Source organism: Mandrillus leucophaeus, unplaced genomic scaffold (genome assembly GCF_000951045.1).
Source record: "Mandrillus leucophaeus isolate KB7577 unplaced genomic scaffold, Mleu.le_1.0 Scaffold1337, whole genome shotgun sequence".
Classification (NCBI taxonomy): Eukaryota; Metazoa; Chordata; class Mammalia; order Primates; family Cercopithecidae; genus Mandrillus; species Mandrillus leucophaeus.
In genome coordinates this window covers 742,769-762,079 of record NW_012101296.1, presented here as the reverse complement: position 1 = coordinate 762,079, position 19,311 = coordinate 742,769, and the positions used below count along the sequence as shown (strand labels likewise).

Here is a 19,311-nt window from a genome sequence, read left to right as displayed (position 1 = left end):
AATTTCAAATAGGAAGCTAACACACTTTGTTAATGCCACAAGTAAGTAGGAAAACAAGACCATCACATTCACAATCTTAGGCCATTGTTAGTGGCTATTTGGTAAATTTTTCCATTCCTTCTCTAATTTGCTCAGACTGAAGCTAAAAGGATAATATGCATTACTTTATTTCCCTCAGAACAAATCAGTATAACTACTTAGATAAAACTTAACTTGTCCCTGTACCATTATAGTCTTCTCTCCATATTGTAGCCAGCGGTCCCTAAAAAAAAAAAAAAAAAAAAAAAAAAAAACAACAACAAAAAAGGCTCTTCCTTGTTTAACGCTTTCCAGTGCTGTCCACTGCAACTGAAATGCAACCTACATTTCTTACCCTGGTCTATCAAGCATGACATAAACTGGCCTAGACATATCCTCCTCTCAATTTAAATTTCATTAGGCTCCAGCCACACCAGCCCTTCTTTCTGCTCCTCAGGTGTGCCAAGCACTTCCCAAACTGGGGACTCTGTACTTAATGCTTTCTCTTGTATAGATTTTTCACAGATCTTCAAATGGAGGTCATTCAGGTCACGGCTCAAATGTCCCCATCTCAGAGGGATTTTACCATTCTAGGTTAGCCAGTGTCCTTGTACCCCCTACTTCCACCACATTCTATACTATTCCTCTTATTTTCTTGAATACCACTTACCACACATTAAATCATGTTCATTTTTTATGTCTATTACCTGCCTGTGCTTGTCTGTGCCTTAGCAACACAGGAGGAAAGACCACCATTATCTCCAAAACATAGAAAGTTCCTGACATATAGGAAACACATCTGTTGATTGAATAAGTGAAGGAATAGTTGTGTGACTTTGGGTAAATTAATTATGCTCTGAGCTAGCCAAAAAGATGAAAAAACAACAAACAACTTCATATACCATTCATTCAGTCTCCTTCTTCTGCTCTTAAATTCTTTTCCCCAAATTGGGAAAAAAAAAAAAAAATTAGCAAGTACAGAAGCCCTACAAACAACAGATATGAACTAGGTCTCATGTTCACTTAATAGGCCAAGATTCTGGCATAGATGGAAATGACTTTCCATGTAGACACCCAGTTGTTCCCTTAACACTCAACTTTTAGTGTATCTGATTTAGAGCTTCTGAAATGCCAGCCCTGTAATTCTACCACTGGGAAAGGTTAACAATTCTAAAATCAAAACACCCATGAAGAAAGGAATGACTGTCCTTTAATTCTGGACAGCAGCTAATACTTAGGGCCAGGTGTGGAGGCTTATGCCTGTAATCCCAGCACTTTGGGAGGATGAAGTGGGCAGATAACTTGAGGCTAGGAGTTCGAGACCAGCCTGGCCAACGTGGCAAAACCTCATCTCTACTAAAAATACAAAAAAAAAAAAATTAGCTCGGTTTGGTGGCACATGCCTATAATCCTCACTACTTGGGAGGCTGAGGCACAAGAATCACTTGAACCCAGAAGGTGGAGGTTGCAGTGAACTGAGATCATGCCACTGCACTCCAGCCTGTGCAACAGAGGAAAAAAAAAAAAAAAAAAAGAATATGACACTAAATTTTGAATTAGATCCAGCAAAATTTTAAAATCCTACTTCCTACTTCTGCTTAAAACACATTTCTACCACTTTTAGATACTTTTAGGTATACATCAATGAATGTCTTCCACATGAAGTATTAGAATTTTATACATTGACACTAATGCCTAACTTAAAATTATAGGCTCCTGAATATTTTAGCTAATAATAAATATTCTAGATTACAAATTTGGTATGAAAAATTTTAATGTAAACATTAATCATATAAATAGTAAAACTATTTGAAAGGAATTATAATTCAAACATTTGATTTACTGATATTTCTCCATTTGTTTTCATAATAACTGATTATTTTCAGCTGAAATCTATTTAAGATTGTGGCAAAGAGAAATGAGATTAAAGTACATAAAGCTCATAAGCCCTGTTGTCAGTACATATTCTTCATAAATACTAATTTTCCTTTTATTCTTATTTTTAAAAGACACATACAAGTTTTACGAAACATGCCAACTTCAGTGAAAAGCTTCTTACATAAAAAATAGCCACATGTGAGGAATCTAGCTTGGTATTTGTTGAAAATAACTATATACTCTGAAGAACAAGCCACATGACATTTATTGACAAAAATTCCTCACTAATAAACCAACATCTGAAATTTAATTATACACCTTCATGTCACAATTTAAGGGGCCTGTTAGAGAATCACTTTTTTAAAAAAGTACAAAGCTAACAGGATCAAGAAAAGTACTCTACAATAAGTAACCAAAACATTAAGAAATATTTCTCTTACTGCACATATGGCTCAGTTTCATCTGAACTATGTTTTAAAGTGTTGGTTTGAAATGTTAAATGAAAAAACTAAGTTAGTACAAGGAAGCCCAATGAAAAAAAACACATGTTACTCTGCCTCTAAGCCTTATGAAATATTTTACAATTTCAGTCATGCTTTCACTTTAAACAGTGTTATACTGCCCTTTCTAGTATACTAATTAAGATAAAGTTTAACATTCTGTCCTTCTAACAACAGCTGAAAGAGAATACAGAGATGAATGTAAATATATATCATGTTCTATAATATACATTTTCCAATATTTCAAATTTAACAACTTATCTAAATCCAATCTGAGTTATATTAAAAGACAGAAACTTTTTTTAATTGACATCATGGGTGATATACCATGCAAACACCACAACCACAGCTCCACACACTGAAAGGAGATAATATTTATGTTTTTGCCATAGTGATAGCTCCACTGCCACTTCATCTCTTTTCCTGTTCTTCTTCCGGCGACCCTTCAGTCTGTTTTCAAAAGCTTCTAGTTCAGCCTAAATAAAAATAGCATCATTTTAATTAAATTCAATGCATATGTTGATTTGAAACTTCCCATTCACATAAAAATCAATTTGGGTAATGTTTTAATAGTAATGATATATAGTCAATATGTTTATTTGATTGTTTTAAAACGCCACTCTCCACCACTGATTGTATTCAACAAATTCAGGGTTTAGGTAAGCAGAAAGGAGACTGGGAGATAACAGAAGAGAATATTTCAAACTGTAGGGCTGACTATGACACTAAATATTAAAATGTCTGATTAGGCCGGGCACAGTGGCTCATGCCTGTAATCCCAGCACTTTGCGAGGCCGAGGCGCGAGGGTCAGGAGATCGAGACCATCCTGGATAACAGTTTGAAACCCCGTCTCTACTAAAAACAAAAAAAAAATTAGCCGGGCATGGTGGCGGATGCCTGTAGTCCCAGCTACTTGCGAGGCTGAGGCAGGAGAATGGCATGAACCCGGGAGGCGGAGCTCGCAGTGAGCCAAGATCGCGCCACTGCACTCCAGCCTGGGCGACAGAGAGAGACTCCATCTCAAAAAAATAAAAATAAACAATAAAATAAAATGTCTTATTAAATCAGGGTGCTCTAAAATAGACACTGGTCTTATACATTGACACCATTATACTTCAATCCAATTATTATAGAACCGTCATTCTATAAAGCTTCTAGCAAGTGCTGTGATGCCTAGTGAGAATGAAGATACCTATAATTCTAGTTGTTTACAATGCATGCAATAAACATTAGTGGCTTTTAAGAACGAAATTCAAGTGAGTAAAGAGAAAAAAGCTGCCAAAACTCGATTCTTCTCTACCAAATACATTTTTTTAAAATAGTAAAAATTCTTCAAAGGAAAAAATTATTCACGCTTTAAAATCAAAATGAATATTTTAGACATAAACATTTTAAACTAGTACTAAAAGAAGGTAACTGAATTGCATTCAATATCAAATGTGGATTGTTATCTTACTGCTAAGTACTTATTAAACTTTTATACATAATAATGTAATATGCTATAGTGCATAATTAAGACAATAGTTAAAATATGTATGTATTTAATAATATCTACTTAAAACTTTGTAAATAGTTATTTAACAGGAGGAAATGTAAACTTTAGTTCACATATCCATTACTGTGGCCATAAACCACACTTGAAAAAATCTAATAATAAACTTAGTTTAATAAAAAGTGGCATTCTTCAATGAGCCAAAATGTCAGACTACTCCCAAGTGGTTAGTTTCAGATACACAGAAAAACGTCAAAACATCTTAAAAGCAGGCAAACTTGAGGATCACAGACACAATAAAATAACTGAGGGTTAAATGGTGACTCACAGTCACCAAGTATATATTATGTGCTGTATACAGTGATCCCTCAGTATCTGTAGGAAATTGGCTCTAGGATCCCCTTGGATATAAAAATCTGAGGATGATCAAGTCTCTATATAAATAGTGCAGGATTTGCAAATACCATACAAACATCTTCCTGTATACTTTAAATCACTCTAGATTTCCTATTACATTCCTATAACAATGTAAATGCTACATAAATAGGTGTTACACTGTATTTTAAAATGTGTATTATTTTTTATTGTTGTATTTTTTTTTACTTGTTTTGAAAAAAATTTCGATCTGTGGTTGGTTGAATTCACAGATGCAGAACATACATATACTAAGGACTGATTATATTCTGCTTAAAGAGTCAGTAAACAGAGAATGTATTTAAGATTTTCATCCATGACAATTTATAAAAAGATAGCAAAGGGAATAAGAAGAAAACATACTAAACTTCTCTTAATAACTTAATCTCCTAGGATTCCAGCCAACTTACGTTTTACTATATTAGCTCTGATAACTTATTTTGGGGATATGAGGCAAAGCAACTTTACAGAACCATAAAATCTCAAAGGTCATCTTGGCCAACCATTATTTACTACATGAATTGCTTCTAATGTTCCTAATCGTTCTAATTGTTCCTACAACTCATCAAAGTTTGAATTTCCTCATTGATGCAAATCATGCAAGTTTCAATCTCATCATTCATAAAGGCAGTAGTTTGGTATACAATATAATCTGATAAGTATAAAGCATTTCAAGATACAAACTGACAAATAATAATAAAAAGTTATACATCACTATTAGAAAGTCAAGCTACTCATTGAAGTATATGATCAATAAAGTAAATACTTAAACATGGAGTATCGGGAATGTACTTGTTATCTTGGTAACAACAAAAAACAGGTTATAATCCTGTATTTAAAGGTCTAATAGGGAAATATGGGAACGTATTATTAAAATAAATGTACTGATTAGTAAACTGCACTTATTTGTTACAGGTGGTCTGCAAGGCAGTAAAATAGAACTCAAATACTTTTAGATAAGTAAACTCAAGGTCTCCAGAAGATGCCTTACAATGGTGATGATTCGCTCACTCTCACTCTCCAGCCAAAGGAGGAATTAAAATTCTTCTGGCTCAAGTATGAATGATATTGGCAAGAAAGTAAATACAAAAAAAAAAAAAAAATTTCCAATACAAAAAAAAATTTCCAATACAAAAAAAAAAAAATTGGGGAATATATGAGATCTCATACCTTCTCAGAGTTTCAGTATACTTAAAGTGAACTTAGTAGATGGCTCATTTTTGTTTTACAAGAACTATGTTATTTTCAGTTCACAACAGAGACTAGCCCTTAGTTTGACCTTGGAACATATCCTGTGTTTGCACAAAATCTAGCAATGATGCTAAGAGACGTAAATCTGGGTATTTTGTTTGGTTACCTGTTGTCTTCGTTTTTCTTCTTCAAAAGCAGCCTTGGCTTCTGCTTCTTTTATCTGTTTATACACATTCAAAAGTCAATTTACAATTTAGTCATCACATTTTATATGGAATTTTAACATCTACCCATCCAGGTTCTATTAACCCATATCAACTTTTAGGAGCTTGAAATCATTTAAAGAAATGTAAATGCTATACTGAGACAAGGTTTTACCAAGGCACTATCTAATAAACTGAACGTGGTGATGGGTGGAGTGTTATACCTTATAAGAACATTTCAGCTTAACAAGTAATATCAATATTACAGAGTTAAAACATTGTAACAGTAAATTTTAAAATTGCCTTTTTTCCTCTTTGCTGTATTAAGAATCTAGAATTAATTATTAAATACTGTTGTTTCTCTAGAGTTAAATTTATCTCAAATGTGTTATCATGGAAGGGAATCCTTACTTTCAAACAAAATCAAGAGATCACTGATTGGGTCAATGGAGGGAAACAGTAACACTAGAGATAACCCAAGCAGCAAAGAATCTCAAAATCTTGTAGCGGGCATAGAAGACGAAAAGTCTTGATATACACTAGGCAATGAAAATCCCAATCTGCCATTCAAAATAGGCCTATAAAACTAGGCTTTTATTATAAAGGCAAAAAAATGAGATTTCAAGTTGTTTTTAATAAGCACACAAATACACAAAATAAGAAGGGAAAGGCCACTAGCCTTTAAAATGATATTTAACGAGACATTACCTCAGATGCTTTCCGCTTCATTTCCTTGCACATTGTGTCACATTCTATTGAAACCTGATTTTCACGTACTTTGTTGCACTGCAATTCCTACAAACAACCCAATTTTCAAATTTTAAATGATTTTCCCCTCAAAGAGTCCTGTCTGCCATAAAAAAGCAAAGTTTATCTAATAGCTTAAGGTTATAAGTATTATTTGATGTGACTTAATATTTAATGATGATATGGTTGCAAGCATTAAATATCTGGTTCAAATAGTGATTACTCTCTTATTTTCTCTTAACTTAAAAAAGATAATACCATAAAAATTTTTTAAATCCACTTAATAATTACTACATGCCACTATCAGACTTAGTTCCAATGTTGTTTTTCTTCTTTACTTTTCTTTATTGTTTGTTATTCTTATAAAATGTCCAGGGAATACAAGGTTCTACAAAAGTGCTGTCCAACAGAGCTTCCTAGTATGTGTGTGGGATGGAAATGTTGTAAATCTGCATTAGTCCACAGAGTAGCACTAGCCACATATGGCTACTGAGCACTTGAAATGTGGGTGGTGAAACTGAGGAACCAAATTTTTAATATTATTTTATGCTAATTCATTACAATTTGCATTTAAATATCCACATGTGACTAGTGGCTACCATCTCAGATACTGCAGCTCTAGAGAGTTTTCTAGGGAGCTACAAATTTTTCTCTTGACTGTTAAACTTTTTTTCTTTGAAGTATAGATGAAAATTATTCTAAAGCTTATGTTGACACCTCGCTACCTCCTTAATGAAAGAACACTGATCTACTGTTTTTGATGTGTTGACATCAAAACTATGACCAATTTCTGTACTATGACAGAATAAAACGATGACCTACTGAGTAGAAGAGTGGTCTTTATATTAGTCTTAGACTGCCTTTTGTAGTATGTTTCTCTATCTTTTATTCATTCATTTATTGCTGCCAATGTCACTTTTACTCTCAGTATATCTAATTTGTATCAGTTTCTCCTGTCTCACCAGAACCTCAGACTCTAGTTTTTCGTTCAAATCTACCACAGTTTAGACATGAGACTACCAAATCCTGAGTAAAGTGTGTTTAGTGAAAGCATTTTATAGCATGGAATTTTATTATTTGGATGGTTTTTTTTTTTTATTTTTTATTTCTTAGTTCTTCGTTTTCGGCTCAATTTAGAGATAAACATAGTCTTTTCCTCCAAAGACAGTCCAGACAGAATAAAATTAACACGAACAAACACTGGAGACAAAAATAAGTATCGTGTGTTTACAGACATTAAGTCCATCAGCCTAGAAGAGGATTTTATTTTTTCTCATTCAGAAGATACTTACAGAGTATCTTATATGCTAAACACTATGACAGGGAAATGGAACACAGTAAGAAATAAACAGTATAATAATCTGTTAAGTGCTAAATAAATAACAATAGTAATGGCAGCTACTATTTATTAAACATAGCATTGTTTTAAATGCTATGTAAGCACTACCTCTTTTATTCCTTTCAATAACTCTCTATAAACTCTACTTTACAGATGAGGAAACACGGTTACAGATACCTAGAATCACAAAGCTCTACATTATGAACCCAGTACAAAGAAAGTCAAGAGGAAGGAACAGCTAAGCCTTCCCAAGGGAACCTCGGGAAGGAAAACCTTCTCAAATAAGGAAGTGCTTGCAATAAGTATTAGCAGGATTCTAGTCAGCAGAGAGGTAAAGGAAAAAAGCATTGTATTTTACATAGAAAAAGAAATATATACATTGCCACAGCCTAAGCTAAGTGAGGGTACAATATATGTATTAGGGCACTTAAGTAACAGATTAACAGAGATGATTGCTAGATGATGAGACTGAACAAGCAGGCAAATGTCTTATCACAGCCTCCCTGGTATGCCAAGTCTGCATATACCCACACATTTCTTATACAATGCACTTTTTCCATAAGTGATGAAGAGCCATTGAAGAATTTAGAACAGGGAAGTGGCGTGATTAGAGACAAGGAAATGGGTCACGAAGTTGTGGCCAAAGCCCAGGAAAGAGTTGTTCCAAAGTACTAACGGGTGGGTGGCATACGGCACTTGGACAAGACATGAGATTTCACAGAAAACTTAAGAGACATCTCAGATTAAAAGTGGCTTGACCAAGTATTTATTTTCATATACAGGTGGTCAATTTAAATTTCTGAAACTTAAAGATTCCACTCCCTAAAAGGCCAAGTATATAAATTTAAATTCAGAAGTTCCCTATCCTAGGAAAACATATCAGAAACTATGAACAAAAATGAAAGGCAAAGGACCTATAAAAGATCCTCAATACATATCCATCACATGGATAAATAAAAGTGAATTTCAAGACATGAAAAAGACAAGCTTTAGGGAATGACAATACGAATAGGAAGGAAAAAAGGAGTTAACGACTACAACTGAGATAGGGTAAATCAGAGGTCAAAAAAGTTGGTTTCAAAGGAGTAAGCATTGCCAATAGGGAAGATTAAGGAAACAGAATTAAGAAAAAGACTATTAGGTCACTACATTTTCCTTCATAAGTTTTGTTGAGCAGTATATAGTTTGTTTCCATCAGGCTTTGTAATCATTAGTTTTTGCCCATTTACTCCTCTGTTACCATCATTTTATCTTAAAATTAGTTCTTTCCAAGTTTAAATGTTATTTTACTTTATAAGGCTATTCATATGAGGTCTTTTTAAGGCAGTATTTTCAAAGGACAATACTGATGGTAAAAAGCATTTCATAAATAATAGCAACAAAGTTAACCTTAAGCCATTTCTTAAGTGATGAAACATTCTATCCGTTACATTGTGTTACCTGTTCAAAGACGTCAAATCTAAAGCCCATTGATCAACAGAGGGCATTGAACTTGGTTCTAACATAAAAAATAATTTTCCTTTTACTATTAAATTGCAGAAAATTAAATCACCAAAGCTTATTTTTAAAATAAGTGTTTACAGAACAAGTAGGCTCATTTTAATAATAAAAAGATTCTATTAAGTAAAACCTTAAAATTAAAAGGCAAAAAAAAAAAAAAAAGCCAAACAACTACCAAAACATATAGACCAAAAAACAAAAACAAGAAAACCACACAAAAACAATTTATATAGAAAAGTATTTTCAATAACTTAAAATATTTACCTTTTTTATTCTTTTACAAGGACATCTAAGTTTTACCTTCTGGTTGCAATTAAAGGGACATTCACCGGGATGACACATCTCTTTGCATCTATGACCACAAGGAAGCTAAAATAAAACCAAAATAAAGCAATTACATACTTACATCTTGATCATACTCTACCTTCCCCTAAACCCCAACAGTTTTAAGAGAGTCCATCACACAAAGGGTTGATCAATCCTAGCTAATGGGCTAATTTGTAAACTATTTTTTCTTTTAGATTTAAATTATTTTAAATATTTAATTATATATATATATAATTTAATTAAATTTAATTAAATATTCTCCCCAGCTCCACTCCAACAGTATATCTTACAGCCACCCTTGTAGCTAGTTTTAGCCATGTAACTAAGTTCTGGTCAATGGAATGTAAGCAAGTACAGGTGATTCATGCTTCAAATCATTTCAAGAGTATACTTCATGTTCTTCTCTTCCCCATGTGCTGGAAATGATGAAAGCTGGAGCAATAATAGAAACCATGTGCCAAAGAGAGCAGAGTCGCCAGCTGACTTGGATTCATGGGTGAACACATGGAATACAATGACACACCTACCTTCCCTGTACTGCACTGTGGGAAAAAAACAAAAAAGAAAATGCCCTGTCCTTAAGCCATTGTATATTGTGTTATAACTGTTTAGCCTTTTATTCTACAACATTTACCCTTTCGACTACATAGTAAAGTATATCATTTAGGCAGCCAAAACAACTCAGTAATTGCCATGATGTCTATGCTCCATGTCTTTAATTATTTACTGTCTTCCTATCCTAGTCAAGTGTTAAGATGAATGTTAACGGTCTGTCTATTCAAATCTTATCCACACTTTAAGACATGACTTAAATCACCATAACGGCCTGATATAATCTGCCTATATATAAATAAATAATAGTAGTTAAGTAAGAAATCTGTTTCTAAATTGTTGTAACATTGCTTGTGGTGTCTTGAAATTTTGCAAAAAAACAATTTTTTTTAGGTACTTCATATATTTCTCTCTCTCCAACCAGAATGTATATAAAATACACTATTTGTTAGGGGTTAAATGTCAAAGTCAAACTATCAGGAACTGAGTCCCAGATTATCTGTTTACTAACTGCAGGATCTTAGGCAAGTCACCTGACTTCTCTGTGTTTCACATGTAAAATTTCACATGTAAATTCCACATGTAAAAGAGAATTAATACTTTATAAAGCTGTTGTGAGGATTAAAGGAGTTCAGTATATTTAGTTATTACAATAAAAGTTGTTATTATTATAAGTTCCTTGAGGGCAATGGTCTTAGACAGTCATCAACTTACGGTGGTGCAACTTAAAACCATTTTCCAGTTTTACAATAGGTTTAATCAGGACATAAGCCCACTGTAAACCAAGGAACATCTGCATTTGTTTGTGTCTCTCATGTCATATCCCTAACAAAGATACCTCCCAAATAGTAGAACCCTCAGTAAACATTTAAATTCTCTAATTACTGATCTCTATGATTCACCGGATTGATCTTTCAAACTACTGACTCCACTCACTTTAAGAAATTTAGAATCCTTTTCCATTGTCTTTAGTCTCTTTCTAATGTGCGACTAGGTTTTTTTGTTCTTTAATTTTTAGCTGAGGCATTCATACTAAAACTAAATTCAGATCACTCACACTGTGCACTTCCACTAATCCTACTATAGGGCAGAGAACGGCTATTAATAGAATAAGTCCAGGTATTTCTGAATGATTTCAGTTTTGTTTTTCCCTATATCTAATACTAGACACTGAATACTACTTAACAAGCTCAATATTTATTCATTTTCAAATACTTACCTCACAGAGGTTGTTTCAAGCCTTTGTATTGCTTAATTTCATTCTTACCTTCATTCCTGCCAGTGCCTCTAGCCAGACTTCATAAACATTTGGCATTAGCTTACCACTTATTCTTACTCTCAAAATACATCTCTATATCCTCTTTCCTTAATTAATCTCTAAGGTAATTACATTAGTTATCATCTCTTAAAAAGTAACCCTTCCACTTCAAATTTATTATATTTTTATTGATACATAATATTTGTACATATTTATAGGGCACATGTAATATTTTTTTATTACATACATAGAATGTGTAATTATCAAGTCAGGGTATTTAAGGGTATTTATCATCTTGAGTATTGATCACTTCTATGTTTTGGGAACATTTCAAGTCCTCTCTTCTAGCTATTTGGAAATATACCTTAATCAACATCACTTTATCCCCTTCCCCCGATCCTTCTCGGCCTCTGATATCTATCATTTAAATCAATGATTCTATAGGAGAAAGTGAAGAGGGAAGCTTATCAGATTCAATAAAGGAAGACCTTTTGAAAATATATAGGATCATGGCTATATTACAGTGTCATCTTTCACTGTAAACAGTATTCTGTTGTGCTGGGGGCTGATGAAAGGTTAAAAATCACTGGTCTTGATGTTATATCTTTCTGCCTCCTAAAAGACCTCATACTCATCTTCACAATTTCATTGACATCTTCAAAGTCTGTCTTTTCTCTGGCTAGGTCTTCTGCCTTCAATAAATGGTATCTTTTTTTCTCTAAATCCTTCATGTGACCCTGCCACATACTGGTAAAAGTTGTAGAAGACATACGTTGGGATGGCTGCCTGGTTCACCATAATTCCCCCAGTAGCCACAGCCATGGCTATGCTACCTATTCTAGTTCCCTGACTGTGGCTGCCTGTGCCAAAAGGAGCCCTTGGATCCATAGTGAGTCTATTAGGTTTTCTGTCTTGGGAATCTAAAAACTTAAAAGAGCGAGATGGTGGTTTAAGTAGTCATCTCACTGTAAAGCCCCCTTAGGCTGCAGAGATCCTGCCTTTCCCAAAGCTTGACTGTATAGCATTTCCTTCAGAATCTGTGAATTGCTCCCCAGTGTCTTCCAAATGCTTCCCACAATGTCTTCTCTCTCTTTTTTTTTCCATAAGTAAGCCAAAATTGATTCTGCAATTTGCAACTAGGAAAACTGAAACTCATCTAGGTGTACACTGTGCTGGTATCCAACATACGTCCCACAGGCAAAAGTAATACCTCTAATCCTGAAAACGTATTCAAACTCACTAGTAATCGGAGAATGCAAATTAAAACCACAATGAGATGCAAAAAGACTGGCAAAAATAAAAAATGCTGACCACACAAAATGTTGGTAGGGATGTGAAAGAGCAAGAACTTTCATCAATGGAAAGTTGAAAAACTTTCTGATACTTTTCAGTAACTGGAAAAGTTACTGATTATAAACTGATACAACCATTTTGGAAATCAATTTGATATTATTAAAGTCGAAATTAAACATTCCCTATGACCAAGCAATTACACTACTGCATGCCTACAGAAATCTGTGCACATATGTACCAGGTTGCAAAAGCAAGAATGTTCACAGCAGTATTTTTGATAACAACCCCAGTTGGAAATTATTCAAATGTCCACTCACAGTAAAACAAATAAATTATAGTGTACTCATACAATGGAATCAATGGACTACAGCTATATGCAATTAAAAATGACAAACATATATAAGCAAGTCACAAAAGTGCATACTTTTAAACTTTTAACATTGGCAAACAATATTGTCTGCAGATATACATACTGGTAGTAAAAACTGTAAATAAAAGTAAGGAAAGGATTACTATAAAAGGGTGGTTAGCCTATAGGATAGATGATGGGAACTATAGTCAGACAGGGACCTTGACAAATTTCTGGTATGTCAGCATTACTTGATTTTTTGACCTGGGTAGAGTTAACACGGTATTCACTTTTTAACTGTTAAACTATACATATTTATATTATATTATGTACTTTTAGGTATATATGTGATATTTCATTGCTTTAAAAAATTAAATCACGTGAACATTTTCCTGTTAGATGTGTAAGTAAGTATATGTCATCTCAAAACCCAGGTTATATTTCTGAAAAAACTGAAAAGCAGTTACAAAGAAAGCTGACTTGAATGCATAAGATAAAATGATGGTTATCCTTAATACAGATTTCACAGCAAAAAACAGAGGTCTTTCTAAAATATTCACTTAGAGATGAGATGTATTACCCTTCCCACTCAAAGTGGGACAGGGTTTTTCTACTCTACTCAGCTCTCAACATCATTCTGCTAGCACTTCAGTAAGTCATACCAAACGGTTTACCAACAAACAACACTGTCTGCATCAAAATGTTCCACTTTAATTCCAATAATAGGAAAAGCCCTCTTTCAAAAGAACTAAGAAACGCTTGTAGAACAATATTGTTTGTAGATAATCATAATCACCATAACTACCACATATATAGTGCTTACCATTAACTAAGTCCATTACATATTATTACCTCATATAATACTCAGCACTCTGAAGTGGATATTACTAGTGCCCCATTTTATATATGAACAAGTTCAGTTACAGAGAAGTTAAGTAATTTTCCCAACTAAAAAGTAGAAAAGCTTGCATGGGAATGAGAAAACCAAATTCATAAATAATTTTAAAAAGCAGAAATACCAGCCGGGCACAGTATCTCACACCTGTAATCCCAGCACTTTGGGAGGCCAACGTGGGCAAATCACGAGTTCAGGGGTTCAAGACCAGCCTAGCCAACATGGTGAAACCCTGTTTCTACTAAAAATACAAAAAATTAGCTGGGCGTAGTGGCGTGTGCCTGTAATATCAGCTACTAGGGCGGCTGAGGCAGAAGAATCGCTTGAACCTGTGAGGTTGAGGTTGTAGTGAGCCAGACTGCACCACTGTACTCCAACAGTGTGAGACTCCGTCTCAAAAAAAAAAAAAAAACAGTAGAAATACCACATGATCTCACTTATATGTGAAATATAAAAAAGCTGAACTCATAGAAGTGAAAGAACAGAATGGTAGTTGCCAGTGACTGAAGGACAGAAGGGGATTGGGAGAATTTTGGTCAAAGTATACAAAATTTCAGTTAGATATGAGGAATAAATGCAAAACATCTATTGTACAAAATAGTGACTATAGTTAATAACATATATTGTATTCTTAAAAGTTGCTAAGAGTAGATGTTAAGTGTTCTCACCATAAAAAAATGCATATATTAACTCAACTTAGCCATTCCACAATGTATACATATTTCAAAACATGTTGCCTATGGTAAATATATAAAATGTTATCAATTAAAAACTTTAAACATGTTTTAAAAAATAAAATAACTGAAGCCCCATACCACGTAAAATAAAATAAAACTTCCATTTTGTTCCTCTTTGTATCTCTTTTAAAAAAGAGCAGAAATGCCTATGTGGGGCACAGTTAAGAACGGGTATGTTCTTAACGGCATCCTTATGTTTTCACTTAGTTAAATTCAAACTTAATAATCCATAGAGTGTATATCAGAGACACAGTGGAGCTGGAAGGATAAGCTTGTGCCACTCCCACAATTTATTCTTTTATTCACATTCAATAAACATTTGCCAGCAGCTTAATGTGTACAACCTGTGTAACAGGCACTAGATACAAAGACAAATACAACATAGTCCCCCACCCATAAGAATCTACAGTATGGGAAAGAGACGAGAACATATATAAGAGTACATCAGAATTTACCAGAATCCCATACCTTAACTTTGAAGTACAAAGATTCAAAGTGATATACTTCTTGGCTGATTCTAATTATCACCTCATTCTGTAGCTCACTGGTTCTCAATGTGCGCTCTTGGACCAACAGTATCACTATTGTTTACTATTTAATAGAAATGCAAAATGTAGGCCCCACTCCAGGCCTACAAAATCAGAAACTCTAGACAGGGACCCAGCAATCTGTGTTTTTTGTTTGTTTGTTTTTTGCGACAGAGTTTTGCTCTTGTTGCCCAAGCTGGAGTGCAATGGCACCATCTTGGCTCACTGCAACTTCTGCCTCCCAGGTTCAAGCGATTCTCCTGCCTCAGCCTCCCGAGTAGCTGGAATTACAGGCACATGCCACCACACCAGGCTATTTTTTTTTCTTTTGTACTTTTTAGTAGAAACGGGGTTTCACCATGTTAGCCAGGTTGGTCTCGAACTCCTGACCTCAGGTCATCCACCCACCTCAGCCTCCCAAAGTGCTGGGATTACAGGCATGAGCCACCATGCCCGGCCCAGCAATCCGTGTTTTAACAAACCCTTAAAGTGATTCTAATGAATGTTAAAGCGTTAGAATTACTGTTATGGTGCCACCCACGTCAAGAGACCATAAATGAAAATGAGTTCTACTAGACACAGTGACATTCACCTGTCTACTCTTAGATTGTTCCAAACTATAACGGCCATTTGGATTGTTCCCAGGCTCCAGATACATTTTTCAAGAAAGCCCAGGGAGATCTAGTAATACCAGGGGTTCCAGAAGGACCTAGAATCCAAAATCATGAAAATGACCCATCTAGTCCCACCAAAAGTCATAGCATCACAACTTATTTATAGCTAAGGAAATTCTAAGTTACAAATTAGCAACACCTGAATTAAATTACTATATTTCTACCTAATAAACGATACCAAGTTACTAAGATTAAAAATAAAACATTCCCAACTACTTATTACCTGGAATCTGAATTGGGATGAAATAAAATTTATTTTAACAAGGCAAGTTCAGGATTTGAATAATTCAAAAAATTAAATTTGAAATATCCCATGTCCTAGTTTCACTTATAAAGACAGATTATCGAAATAACCATTTGTTACTTCAAATGGCCTCTCTTCTTATAATCTTACATAAATTTAAAAACTCAATTTCCAACATATTTTAAATCCATAAAAAGTGGTCCAAAGCCTTAGTTAAAGGAAAATACTAAAAAGGTATGTAATGTATTGATTCCTGTTTTATACTTAATCAGAGACTGATTATGATATTTAAGACTCAGTTGTCATTGGCCGGGTATGGTGGTTCACGCCTGTAATCCCAGCACTTAGGGAGGCCAAGGCAGGTGGATCACGAGGTCAGGAGATCGAGACCATCCTGGCTAACACAGTGAAACCCTGTCTCTATTAAAAATACAAAAAATTGGCCGAGCATGGTGGCGGGCGCCTGTCGTCCCAGCTACTTGGAGGCTGAGGCAGGAGAATGGCGTGAACCTGGGAGGCAGAGCGTGCAGTGAGCCAAGATCCCACCACTGCACTCCAGCCTGGGCGACAGAGAAGACTTCGTCTCAAAAAAAAAAAAAAAGAAAGAAAAAGAAAAGAAAAAAAAAAAGACTCAGTTGTCATCTATTTCCGACTCTAAATAAGGTGAGAAACACTTAGATAAGTGTATAAAGACAATTTAAAGGAAAAAGGTACTATATAGTACATCTGTAAGTCAAAAGGATTCCTTTTTAAATGTCTACCCAAATCAAGTAATTTTAACTGTCCCACTCCCAAATCCAAACGTGCATCTTCCCTTTCAGATTGGCCAAATGTAGATGGACTGCTTTGGTTTCTCAAATTATTACCAGGATAAATCACTAGCGAGTTTCTTTACCTTTTTACTTTGCACAATTTTTTTCTAACTACTTTTTGATAGTTTTAGTTTGAATAAAATGCTTACACAACCACCAGAATCTTTAAAAACACAACTTTATAGGTGAATGTTTTATATTAACATAGTAATGAACTTGAAAGAGTCAATGATCTGAATGGCACCAACACAAAAGGCCACAATGAAAATGCAGAGGTATCTTCTACGTCATCATCTTCAAAATGCTGTGGATATTAATATCTATCCCCGCACATTATCCCACCACAGATGTACACACATGCACATGCATACACACATGCACCCCTATTTTTAAAAATAAACTACTATGGATTTACTGTCTAACTGCTATGACCCACATCATTTCTGACATACTTTAAGTATGAATCACATTTTGAGGGATAAGCACTAGGTTAATACTTTATTATATAAAGTATGTAAGCTATCTTTAAAATTGCTTTCTTAAATCTTCAAAGGGTCATTTCAGGTCCTAATATCACCAAATTTATAAAATGAGATGCATCTACCCTATGTCTTACATTTTTATTTAAAAAGCTACAACAGAGAAGACCTGAAATAATTTGACCAAACAAGAAAAAAGAAAATCCAAGAGAAACAATGCCCAAGGAATACAATTTAAAAGGTTCTACTAAAGCTTACCTCTTTAGGGCACTGATTTTTGCAACAACTGAGGAGGTTCTTTTCATTTACATCAGCTGTGGTTATTTTTCTAAAAATAAGAAAGTTGACATTCAAACAAAAATCCATTTTATAGCATAATTTTTCTAAAAATAACTCATAATTTCAAACATATCCATAAAATTATCTTTTTTCCTCAAGAAATACTTTAATTCTCTATCTGTAACAATTATCTTCAAATTACTTAACTGTTCTGATAACTCAAATCATCCAGCCCTTTACTACTAACAAGTCAAATGCCAAAAGTGTAATTGCTGCAAGAAGTACAAAACACACACAAAATATCATCTGGGCCTGGCCTCTCTTTAATAGTTTCTGTAACTATCTTTCCCTATAGATTAAATTCATAATTACAATTGTTCTTAATGCCCCTACATAAAAAATTTTAAAACTAATTATTTAATATGTTCAAATTGAGGAATTTAGGTTATTTGATGAGAAATAAAATTAACTTATTTAAAAAGCTTGGGTAAGCTATTAATATTAGAAATTAATTCATTTTAGGCCAGGTACAGTGGCTCCAGCCTGTAATCCCAGCACTTTGGGAGACTAAGGCAGGCGGATCACTTGAGGCTGGGAGTTCGAGACCAGCCTGGTCAACATGGTGAAAGCTAAAAATACAAAAATTACAAAAATTAGCCACTAAAAATACAAAAATTAGCCAGGCATGATGGTGCATGCCTGTAATCCTGGCTACTCAGGAGGCTGAGGCATGAGAATCGCTTGAACCTGAGGCGGAGGTTGCAGTGAGTCAAGATCATGACACTGTACTCCAGTCTGGGTGACTGAGCGAGACTGTCTCAAAAAAAATAAAATAGTAATTCACTTCAGATCTGATCATTTTAGAACACTGCACTTTAAAATGCTTTTATATCTCAGTGAGTAATTCAGAAAAAAGTCAAAAACACCAAGGAATAAACCTACTTTCCAACAGACACTGCCTAAGTCAGTAACTAGTGACCATCTAAAACTCCCTATCATATGCATCTCACTTTTATCTCTCCCATACCTTTTTCCTCTTTTCCTTTATTCTGTATTTTCTTGCTTTTCCTATTCTTGCTTTCACCAGACATAACTGCCAAAATATACTATAAGTTCAGTCTCCTTAATGTTAATTAAAACTATTATCTAAATAGTCATACTAAATTAGCTATAAATATACTCTAAGATATTTCTTGGCAAAGTTTCACTTAATACCACAAAGTTTTTATGCTGGCTCTATTAAACACTATTGCATTTTTAAGATTCTTCCAAGTAGAATGTTCACCTCTGAACTTAAGAGTTAACATTATTTTATTCCTGTTACTCTATACTTAGGAATAAATTAAATTTTCAAAGTCTGTATTTTTTATATCCAAATTCTACAGAAGAAATTAACATTAAGCAGAAAAAGACTATAGCATAATAATATACACATATTGGTTTTCGTCCACGGTTCTTGGCTTATCACTCCCACAGCCCCTGTTATTTTCCCCCAAGGCATGCCATTAAAACTAAAAATATAGTCTTCCTCCGCCTTTCTGTCTTGACCAGGCCATAAAGAAATTCTCTGACCTACCTTGTCTGATTGTAGGTCATAAGACC

At 34.2% G+C, this 19,311-nt stretch overlaps 1 protein-coding gene and 1 long non-coding RNA gene across 4 annotated transcripts in view; one reads left to right on the top strand and one right to left on the bottom strand.

Annotated features, from left to right (window-relative positions):
• The window catches only part of LOC105534350, a 64,110-nt gene that overhangs the window by 12,036 nt on the left and 32,763 nt on the right, over positions 1-19,311 (top strand). The window lies entirely within an intron of this gene.
• The window catches only part of NFXL1 (nuclear transcription factor, X-box binding-like 1), a 67,666-nt gene continuing 50,129 nt past the window's right edge, over positions 1,775-19,311 (bottom strand). For all 3 annotated transcript variants that reach the window (XM_011973060.1, XM_011973058.1, XM_011973059.1), the window contains exons 19-23: positions 17,689-17,758; positions 9,548-9,652; positions 6,406-6,492; positions 5,661-5,714; positions 1,775-2,872 (exon numbers count right to left, since the gene is read on the bottom strand). In XM_011973060.1, the coding sequence (XP_011828450.1) occupies positions 2,699-2,872; positions 5,661-5,714; positions 6,406-6,492; positions 9,548-9,652; positions 17,689-17,758 (490 nt within the window). In that variant the 3' untranslated portion in view covers positions 1,775-2,698. The remainder of the gene's footprint in view (positions 2,873-5,660; positions 5,715-6,405; positions 6,493-9,547; positions 9,653-17,688; positions 17,759-19,311) is intronic.